This window comes from Carlito syrichta, unplaced genomic scaffold, assembly GCF_000164805.1.
Source record: "Carlito syrichta isolate Samal-C Ts95f unplaced genomic scaffold, Tarsius_syrichta-2.0.1 Scaffold314605, whole genome shotgun sequence".
Taxonomy (NCBI): Eukaryota; Metazoa; Chordata; class Mammalia; order Primates; family Tarsiidae; genus Carlito; species Carlito syrichta.
In genome coordinates this window covers 242,550-253,017 of record NW_007258701.1, presented here as the reverse complement: position 1 = coordinate 253,017, position 10,468 = coordinate 242,550, and the positions used below count along the sequence as shown (strand labels likewise).

The following is a 10,468-nucleotide window of genomic DNA, read 5'->3' as shown; positions in this document are numbered from 1 at the left end:
GGGCGACAGAGTGAGACTCCAACTCAAAAAAAAAAAAAAACCTTCCAAGAAGCTGGAACTACAGGTGCATACCACCAGGCCTAGCTAACGTTTTGGTTTATTGTAGAGATGAGGCCTTGCCAAGCTGTCCAGGCTGGTCTCAAACCCCTGGACTCAGGCAATCCTCTTGCCTCCACCTCTCACATTGCTGGGATTACAGGTGTGAGCCACAGCACCTGGCCAGGGGTCGCTTTAGAAGCCCTTTATAGGGTGGGCGCAGTGGCTCAGCCTATAATCCCAGTACTTTGGGAGGCGAGGTGAGAGGATTGCCTGAGCCCAGGGTTCGAGACCAGCCTGGGCAACTTGGCAAAAGCCCATCTCTAAAATAAATTTAAAAATTAGCTGGGTGTGGTGGTATGCACCTGTAGTTCCAGTTACTTGAAAGGCTGAGGTAGAAAGATCGCCTGAGCCCAGCAGGCTGAGGCTGCGATGGCTGTGAGTGTGCCACTGCAGTCCAGCGTAGGCGACAGAGACTCTGACTCAAAAAAAAAAAAAAAAAGCCCTTTATAGTATCCTAGGGCAGACTTTGGAGTAAGACCCAGGGCAAACCTGGGCTTGATACTTCCAGCTGTGTGACCTTGGGCAAATTGCAGAACCTCTCTGAGCCTCAGATTCTCCATGGGTACCATGGAAATCATGATTCTTATACCTTCTGGGGGTGCTGCAAGGTAAAGATAAAACCTAAAGATGTGAAAACACTTTACAAATCCTCAGGACAACAGAGGGCGGGGGACAGAGAGCACCAGAACCAACACTGAGAAGCTATCAGAAAACCAAGGGAGAGCTTAGGCCTTAAAGCAGGGAAGTATCCATGTTCCTGATACTTTAGTCAGCTGTTACTTTGTCAATTCCTGTCTCCCTGCAGAAGCTGGCCTTTTCCTTCTGAGGGTCTGAGGGAGCCCTGCTGTCACAAATATCTGTCTCCCAGGCAGACCGTAGGCCTCACCCCACCATGCTGCTCTTATTTACTAGTATAATGGCACCTGGAACAGAACAGACATTCAATAAATGTTGGATGAATTTGGATGAATAAAGGTACCCTCCCCCTAAAACTCCTTATCAGTAAATACTTGCACATAATTCTAGGGGGGTCACAGCTTCTTTAGTATTCATGAGTGCTGGGTAAGAACCACTGTACCCTTGGGGTTTTTTTTGGGGGGGTAGCCAAGGAACTTGGGAGCCCAGGCACCTCCTCCACAGGAGTCCCTGAGCAATGGGGCTGGACGTAGGGGTGTTTTTTTGAGGTCCTGCCCCCTCACCGGTACCTGTTGATGATGGTGGGCAGGAAGCAGAAGAAGAAACTCTCAGAGATGTGTATGAAGGGCAGCAGCCCCAGGTAATAGAGCAGCAACACCCAGGCTGCTCTGGTTATCGTGAAGGACCGTGGCATCTCGGGGTTCTGGGGAGGCAAGGAGAGATGTGAGGAAGGATCAGTGTGCTCTTGGGGAAGCAGAGAGCAGGTGTGCGCCGCAGGGGAACATAGTGGACATTCAGGAGGCCTTCCCACCTTTAGGCTCAAAGTCACATCTTGGCCCAGTGTCTGAAGCCTAAATGCACCCTCGATGCCACCACCATGTCGTGGCTCAGATATGCCCCAGCTCTCCAAACCCTATCCTTGGAGACCCTGCACAAGGGCCAGTTCCTCTGGAACCCTCCTGGACCCCCCAGCTCAGGCCTCCAGACTGGGCTGGACTCCAGCTTCTGGGAGGAGTGGCCCCTGGAGCAGGGAGGGCGTGGGGTGGGGGCAGGGGCTCACGGCGGCCTTGCACTTCTTCATGACTGAGCTCTTCTCTGAGGCCCAGATGGTGATATCGTTGCGGTCAAAGCGCCTCACCAGGCTTGCTATCTGGGAGGAGGAGGAGGGGATGAGGGGAGAGCTGGGTCTCTCTCCAGCCCCGGTCACCGCCCTGCCCCTGCCTGCAGCGCCACCTTGTGAATGAGCTCTTCGTCCTTCCCTTTGATCTCCACACTCATAGGTATCCTCGGGAACCTCCGGAACAAGTCCTCCAGACTCACCATGCGCCGGTCTGACCCGCGGGCATAGCGGCCTGGAGGGGTGTGGGCAGGGGAGTCAGAGAGGGACGCCAAAGCAGGGGCCTGGGGAAGGTGGGCCCGGCCTAGCCAGGGCGTGCAGCCCCGGCTCTCACCTGGCGAGAAGTAGACTTCCAGCTCCTCCTTGTAGGGGGGCAGGTCCTGGAGAGGGCAGGAAGCACATCACTCAGGCACACTGGAGGCAACTGGGTGAGGGTGGTGATGGGGACGAGGCCTACCTCAAAGTCCAGGCTGCCCACATCCTTGTCCAGGCCTGACTGGCGCAACAGGTTCTCATCATGTGACACCACAACCACACCATCCTTTGTCAGCTGGCAGTCGAGCTCCAAGAGGTCGGCTCGCTGGGCCATGGAGCTGTGGGAGCAAAGGTCAGTGGGGTGTGGGGGACCAGGGTAGGGAGGTGTGGGGACACATGCGGGCAGAGTGCACAGCGGGATGTGCAGGCACACCTCCAGACGCCAGCCACCTGGGTTAGGAAGTAAATGGCTCCCCTTGTATAATGCAGTGCACAACCAGAACCACCTTATGTGGCAACTGGGCTGGGGGCAGGTGTACTCACTTTTCCATGGCCTCCATGGTGTTCTCCAGCAGCTCTCCAGACCCTGTATAGGGCAGCTGGGGTGGGTCCCTGGGGCCTGGGGTCTAAGGGCCTGGCCCGGCTTTATCACTCACACTCCCTCTTCCCGGCAGCCCAGGTCGAACCAGTCTCTTCCCCGCCCATGTGCTGCCCTGCCACCTCGCTATCCTCCTGCCTCGGTCCTTGCCCCATTTCTGCTGTTCTGTCCCTTGGACTTGCCCCTCTTTGCTGTCTACCGTGGTACCTGTCCTGCTATCCTCACCACCCCATAGCCGCCCTTCCACCCCACCCAGCTCACCTCCTCGGTGTGCCCCTAGGCAGATGCGGAAGGTTGGAGCCCGGGGTGTGTGCAGCAGGTGAGGCCGGCGCAGGAAGAAGATGGAGAGCATGACATAGCTGCCCAGGGCAGGGAGGGCGTAGCACAGCAGGGGGCTCATGGCTGTGCTCCTGCAGCCGGCTCTGGCTCTGCAGCGGCAAGCTCAGCTGTCCCGAGGGACTGTGCTGCCTGCCTAGCCGGTGTGGGCTGGCCCTACTACTAGTCACTGCCACGCCCCTGGGACCTGCTGAGCCTGCTGCTGGAGTGGGGCCAGGTTGCAGGGCTGCTGGAGTCGGGGTAAAGGCAGGAGGAAAGGCAGGCGGCTCTGGCCAGCGCATCCCCAGACCCTTCAGACCACTGCATCCCTCTGTCCTTGGCCATGTGCGGGGAATAAAGCCCCCCCAGGTCTCTTGTGATCTTCCCCCTCCCACCGATGCTTGTGCCCAGCTGTACAGCATGCCCGCCCCTTGCCATTTCAGAGAATTCGGGGGTGTGCGGAGTGCCCTGAGTCACCCCCAATCACCCCCAACCAGTTAGACAGGAAGCCTTTAGGGAGAGGAGAGAACAGTGACTCAGGGGAATACTGACCCCACTCTTTCCAGGAATCTGGAGCTCGTGATACCCAATCCTCAACCCTGGCCAGCTAGGAGCCAAAGGACACTAGGGCATGGAAAGCCACAGCTGGAAGCAGCTGGGCTGTGGGAGTCGGTCCTCAGGAGCGCTGGGTAGGGGCGGGATTCGGCGAACAGACAGAGCCAGGGCCATCCGTATACACATCTCTATGTTTATATATTAGATACAGGCACAGGGAGGTGGGCAGGGCACTGGGGGCCTCCAAGTGCCCCCCAGCTCCATTTCCGCTCACCCACACACAGAAGCAGCAAGGGTGTTAAATGTGGCAGCTTTGGGGGAGGGGATTCAGCCTGGCCCGGCTCCTCAGGGATACTAGCCCTTGAAACTTAGGGATGTTCCTTCAGGGAAAATGGGGTGGGGTTTTAATGAGATGAGCAGGCAGGGCTTGCCCTGAGTCCCTACTCAGTGCCCCACCCCCACCCCCAATAGGTCCTGGGGCAGCCAGAGTCCTTCCACTCCAAAACGATCAGAGACCGGGACAGCTGGGGTAGATGAAGGCAGAGCAGCAGAGGGATATTTGCTTTGGGGCCACCTGAGTCCCTCAGGCCCTGGGGGAGGTGGATGGGCGGGGGATGGGCAGAGAGGGCCTTGGCCTGCCTGAAGCAGGAGGCCTGAGCCAAGGAGGGAAGGTGGCCAGGCCCACCCTCTGCCCCAGCTGGGGCTGCAGGGGTCTGGGCTGGGCACAGTGTCCATTTGCTAACAGTCCGGCGGGAGGGGGCAGGCAGGAGGCAGGGCCTAAATGAAAAGGCAGGCAAGAAAGGCATCGTTAGCGCCCGTGAGGGGACCTGACAGAGCCCTGATCTCTAAGTCTCTCATTCCATCCTCACAGCTGGGCAGGGTGTGGCTAAGTTTCCTTATCTGTAAATGGAGATAATAATAGTATCTATCTCAGGGTAGTGCTCTAAGGATTAAATGAATTAGTGCAGGTAAACCTCTTAGAACAATGCTTAGGGCTCTATCAGTAGCTTGCTCTTGTTATTAGAAGTGTCTCTAGGAAACAGGTGCAGAGAGGTGAAGAGTCTTGCACAATATCACACAGCGCTGAATAAATGGCAGCACTGGAGTTTGTTTCTATCAGGCCACACCTGGCCAAAGACAGGAAGAGACTGGAGGAGGGAAGGAGGGCAGTGTGGGTGGGGGCAGGGTCATCTGGGTCCCCCACAGCTGTGTGAACTGCTGACCTGTGCAGCAGGTGTGAAAGGCCTGGTATTTGGGTCAGGCTGGGTGCTGCTGGGCTCCTCCCAAAGCAATCACGGCCCCACCTGCCCCTGGCCACACAGGGGGAGCCAAAGACTGGCTCCACGCCTCAGATGGGTGACAGAGCCCCCTCAGTGACCTCTTGCCTCTTTGCCTGCTCCATTCCCAGGAGATCAGAATGACTCCTGGGGCAGGAGGCTGCAGTCTTGACAGGTGGGAGACACCTGGGGTTGGGGACAGGGAGACACATGAAGGACTAAGTGGGCCACAAGTCTGGGCATGGACAAGCCCTAGGCACTTCTGTTGCTATCATACACGTGGACCTCGGGTGCAGGGCAAGGCTGTGGCAGGAGAAGGCTAGGCACCCAATATCAGGGTGAGTCTGTGCGTGGGCAGTGGGAACACTCACCAGGCCCCAGGGAGTCTGTCCAGGTTAGGGGGCCTCCAGCACCCCAGGCTGAAAGCGGGCCGTCTCTTGAAAGATGAGCTCCTTCAGTCGCTCCTTGGGTAGATCATCAAGCTCCATGGCAAAGGTGAAGGGCTCCTCGGCCACTGGCTGGGATGGCAAAGACAGAAAGGTTCAAACCAGGCGTTGTGGGATGCCTACTCACCCAGGTGCCCGCCGCCCTGCTGCTGGGGGCTGACCCACCTCATCTGTTGGGTCGTAGTACTGTTCCAGGTAGGGATGAGCCAGTGCTTCCTCCACTGTGATCCGTTTGTTGGGGTTAAAGGTCAACATCCGGTCCAGCAGGTCAAGGGCTAGGGAAAGGCAGGAGTCAGGGGTCAAAAGGAAGGTTAGAAGAGCTCCCATAAGCATTGCTCTGCTTCTCTGTGTCCAGGGGCCTGTCTCCTCAGGCAGCTACTGGGCTCATGCATCCTTTTCTAAACCTAGTGTTCATGCCACACCAGCCCCCTTGTCTCTCTCACCTTTGGAGTCTGATTTGGGAAAAAGCTTGGCCCAGGCCACCTTGGTCTTGGAGGGCAGAGACTGTAGGTAGTTTCGGGCCTTCATGTTGATGATACAATTCAGGTCCTCCTGAGATGGGGAGCCCAGGATGCCTGTGAAGAAGGAGGAGACTTGGTAAAAGATCTCCTCCTCCTTCTAGGAATAGAATAGGCAACAAGGCAGAAACAAGAGCCTCCAGTCCAGCAACCCATTCCAATCCTTCTCAGAGTCACCTCCCTGCCACTAATATGGTGGTGAAGAACAAGGGGTCTGGAGTCAAGCAGACTGAAGCTCAAATCCTTGCTCCAGCGCTTCCTTTGGTGTGGGGCTTAGCCTTGCTTTCCCCATCTATCAAATGGGGGTAGTACTGAAACTGAGATGCTGGAGGGGCTCCTCACATGGTGATGCCCCTGACTTGGACCTTCAAGAAATCTCACCTTGGATAAGCAAATCCTCCCCTGCATCAGCCAGTCAGGCCCCTCACCTAAAATATGGTTGAGCTGGTCCAGGTAGTGCTTGCCAGGGAAGATGGGCCGGTTGGAGAGCATCTCAGCCAGAATGCAGCCTACAGACCAGATGTCGATGGACTTGGTATAGCCCTGGGAGGAGAAAACGGTGAGCTCCCAGGGCAGCCTCAACAGGGTCTGCAGTCTGGGCCAAGCCACAACCTCCAAACTAGATCCAAGACCAGTCAGAGGGGCAGAGGACAGAGGCTTGGAAGACCCAATGCTCAGCTTTCTTTTAGGGCCCATGGGTCAGAGGGATGGGACAAGGCCCACAGGGTGGACTTCTTCCATTATGGGGGTCAGTGCCTCACTTAGATGTGGTGCCAAGGCTTCATAGGACATGGCCCCTTGGCTTCAGGGGTGGGGAGCCCTCCTACCTTGGAGTTCAGCATGATCTCGGGGGCCCGGTACCAGCGGGTGGCCACATACTCCGTCAAAAAGCCGGTATGGTCATGCTCAGGATCAGCAATCCTGGCCAGGCCGAAATCGCAGATCTGCAATCAGACCCAGCTGCTAAGCTCGGTGCTCAAGGCCTCCACAGCCTAAGGGGTCATATCACCTTGCCTTTGCCTACGCTGTTCCCCTTGCTTGTGATGTTCTGGTCACCTGGAAGCCCCAGACCCTAGGGGAGGAGGGGACAAGTGCCCAACCCTCTGACCTTAAGGTCGCAGGTGGTGTTAATGAGCAGGTTGGAGGGCTTCAGATCCCGGTGGAGCACATTGGCTGAGTGGATATACTTGAGGCCCCGCAGAATCTGGTAGAGGAAGTAGCAGATGTGGTCATTGCTCAGCTGCTGGCTTTTGAGCAACTTGTACAGGTCTGTCTCCATCAGATCCTGCACAATGTAGCTGAGGACAGCTCCAGAGACCCCCAGGCAGGGGGCAGAGGGAGGCACTTGGTTAAGGAAACAGGCTCTGGTGACAAGGCTGCACATCTCCTCCAGCTGGGAATCAACAGATCTACCAACCTATATCATGAGCTGGGCAAGGGCTGTACTCAGCAGGGCCCAGAGCCTCGGTTCCATCTCAGCTGGTGACCCTGAGCAAGGTACTTTAGTTCTGTGGCCTCAGTTTCCCTACCAGGGAAATAGGGATGATAATAAACTACGGGAGGCAAGACAACTTCACAATTATGAGCAACAACTCTGAGCTGGGTGGAGTGGCTCACGCCTGTAATTCAAGCTGAGAGGCGGAGGCGAGAGGATTGCCTGAGCCCAGGGGTTTGAGAACAGCCTGGGCAACATGGCAAGACCTCATCTCTACAATAAATCAAAAGATTAGCTGAGCATAGTGGTGTGCGCTTGTAGTTCCAGCTACTTGAAGGCTGAGGCAGAGGGATCACCTGGGCCCAGCAGATTGAGACTGCAGTAGCTGTGAGCCTGCACTGCACTCCAGCATGGGCAACAGAGTGAGACTCTGATTCAAAACAACAACAACAAAAAACCCCCAGCAACTCTGGAGTTAACCCACTGATTTCTGAAATCCCCACTCTGCTACTCACTGGCTTTATGATTGAAAACTGTTTGTGCCTCAACTTCCTCAGCTGATAAGCTGGGAAATAATGGTTCTTTTAGAGGGTGGTTGTGAAGACTAGGTGAAATGACCCAGATAAGGCTGCTAGTGCAGTGCCTGGCACGTTATGAGGGCTCAGCAAGCATGAACTATTATTGCTAATATAAATGCCTGAGTCACTTGGCTGATGAGGGAGTTAAATGAGATAATGCATGAACACCATCTGGCAAGGAATAAATGTTTGCTTAAAAATAAATGCCTGCCTTATGGGAATGGTTTGTGCAAGAAGAATGAGGAGACACACCCAATAGCACACTCCTACTCAAATAAGAGTGCCTGGCCATACATCAGAAGATGGAGGAGTAAAAGCCTTTTGATATTTGAAGATAAAACAAAGATTAAACGTAAATAAATAAATAAATGCCATTTGGCTTGTCTCCGGGAGAATAAGTTGGGACTATCTTTTGGAATCAGCCTTAAAAGGGTCTTCAGAGAACAACCGGACCAACCCTGCTGTTTTATAGATGAGGAGGCCCAGAGTGATACAACGACTTGCTTAAGGCCACACAGCAAGCTGGGGGTGAGTATTAAGATTTTCTGGCCACAGTTTTGTGATGGGGGCTGCAGACATGGGGTACAAATCCCCACCCTTGGGTGGAGGACCATGACTGGCAGGGGGGAGGTGGGGAAGAGATATGGGTGTTACAAGCTGCTAACAAGAGCCAGGCAGGAAGTAGACAGCAAACTAGGAACGCAATGTCATGGCTGGCTGTCACTCCCTGGGCAAGGTGCAAGTCCACAGGTGATTAGGGTGGGGCTCTGAGCAGGAAGTCCCAAAGAAAAGACAAGTGGCCATCTGGGAGGGGGGAGGAGGCAGCAACAGAAACACTTGACTTCAGGCTTTCTGGGCTTCGGTTCCCTCATCTTTGAAATGGAATTGATGATGTCCATCCGATAGGGCAGTTGGAAGAGAGAATCACAAATGTCCGAGCACTGGGCATGCATAAGGCCCTCAAGAAAAGGCATTTTCTTTCTCCCTACTTTCCTTCCAATCTGGGGACCCCGAGAGGAAAGAATCGTCAGTCTGTTAAACAAGAACTGACTGGGAAGAAGCTAGATCATGTCACAGAACTCAGATGTCAGAAGACAAAGCTCTCACAGAGACCATCTTGCCCAGCCCCCCACAATGAAGCACAGAGCAGAGAACTGACTTGCCCACGGTCATACTGCCTGGCTGCAGCAACCCAGGATTCACCTGAGGCCTCCAAGTCCTCTTACACTCTCTGGCCTCTTCTCTGGGGCAAGTTTATTTTACTGGGTTTGTTTTGGAGAGCCGTAGGGAAGATAGAAACAGCAAGAAAGCCCCAGCCCAGCTCCGAGGCTGTGCCTGACCAGCCATCTGGCCAAGGTGAAGGATACACATCCCTCATGGCTTCCAGGGTGGGCGCGCGCAGAATGTCTCGGATGCCAATGACATTCTCATGGCGGAAACGCAGCAGAATCTGGATCTCACGAAGCGTGCGCTGGCAGTAGGTCTGGTGCTCGAAGGGGCTGATCTTCTTGATGGCCACACGAGTCTTGCGCACATGGTCATAAGCTGAGCTGAGAGGGCCAAAGGGATGATGCTGGTATGGCCTTACAAAGGGGGATTTCAAGCCTGGTGACCCCACCCAGGCTCTGGCAGAGAGGGGAGGGAGCAGGAGAAGGCTCTGGCCAAGTCATAAACAATGCTGGTTCCTTCCTGCTGTGAAGGCCTAGGATCTCTAGGGAGAAAGCTGGGGACCAGCCAGGCGGCCCTTCAGTGACTTCACAAACAGAGGAAGAGATGGACCGCTCACTGACTTCCCCTCTCCTCACCTCCTTCCATTCTAGTTGCCCCAGCCCCCTCCGCCTCCCCTTCCCAGGAAGGGCTCCTTCAACTCCAGACAGGTCCATGGGGTGGAGATACAGGGAGGACATACAGTGAGGAAAATACAACGAGAAGGAGGCAGTCACAGGAGGGACAAGAGAGAATGGATAGGGCAGGGGTGGGTTCCAACGTGGGGTACCTGGGCAGCGGGGATGTCCCGGAGGGGCTGGGAGCACTCACAGACCCCCTCCCAAAAGATGCAGGGAAGCACTCCAGGCCCCCTCATCCCTCGCGGGACCTCTGGCTAGGGGCCTAAAGCCCTGCCCCACCCTGGGCTCTGTTCTTCTCCCCCAAGTCCCCCGGCACGGCCTCTCTAGGGGAATCCAAGACGTCCCCTCCCCAGAAAAGGGTCCTTCACTCCCGACACTAAGGCTATTACCTCTTTAAGAATGCCTATCCTCTATGCCTCACTCCGAGTCTCCAGGGTCCCCAAAGTCCCCCAGCTCCTCCACATCTACTCAAAGGCCCCTCCCTTCATTACAGAGGGATCGATGCCAAGCCTCCAAGCCCCCTACCCCAGAAAGCACTCAAAGGCCCCCTCCCTGGGACGCCCCCGAGCCTCGGGGGTCCCCTGCCTCTTCAAGACACTCCGAGTTTCCGCGTCCCAAAGGCACTCAGCACTTCTTCCCTCCCGCTCCCACGAAGCCCCCTCCTCCTAGGTCGCCCCCTCCCCTGGAACGCCCCCTCACCTGACCATGCCGTACGCGCCCTCGCCGATGTACTGCAGCTGCGTGTAGCGCGGGCCCACGTCGAACGGCTGCCCCTTCACTATTTCCACTTCC

At 55.8% G+C, this 10,468-nt stretch overlaps 2 protein-coding genes across 2 annotated transcripts in view; both read right to left on the bottom strand.

Annotated features, from left to right (window-relative positions):
• GDPD3 (glycerophosphodiester phosphodiesterase domain containing 3) overlaps positions 1-3,191 on the bottom strand; it is a 6,991-nt gene extending 3,800 nt beyond the window's left edge. The window contains exons 1-7 of the mRNA XM_008071648.1: positions 2,967-3,191; positions 2,651-2,693; positions 2,310-2,445; positions 2,187-2,232; positions 1,969-2,087; positions 1,796-1,885; positions 1,305-1,438 (exon numbers count right to left, since the gene is read on the bottom strand). Of these exons, the coding sequence (XP_008069839.1) occupies positions 1,305-1,438; positions 1,796-1,885; positions 1,969-2,087; positions 2,187-2,232; positions 2,310-2,445; positions 2,651-2,693; positions 2,967-3,105 (707 nt within the window). The 5' untranslated portion in view covers positions 3,106-3,191. The remainder of the gene's footprint in view (positions 1-1,304; positions 1,439-1,795; positions 1,886-1,968; positions 2,088-2,186; positions 2,233-2,309; positions 2,446-2,650; positions 2,694-2,966) is intronic.
• A 555-nt stretch (positions 3,192-3,746) lies between these two features.
• On the bottom strand, positions 3,747-10,468 carry MAPK3 (mitogen-activated protein kinase 3). Its single transcript, XM_008071647.2, has 9 exons — positions 10,376-10,468; positions 9,197-9,379; positions 6,925-7,114; positions 6,644-6,760; positions 6,245-6,359; positions 5,742-5,873; positions 5,464-5,573; positions 5,224-5,370; positions 3,747-4,352 (listed from the first exon to the last, which is right to left on the bottom strand). Exons 1-8 carry the CDS (start codon positions 10,381-10,383, stop codon positions 5,248-5,250), a joined length of 978 nt encoding a protein of 325 aa, XP_008069838.1. The 5' UTR covers positions 10,384-10,468; the 3' UTR covers positions 3,747-4,352; positions 5,224-5,247.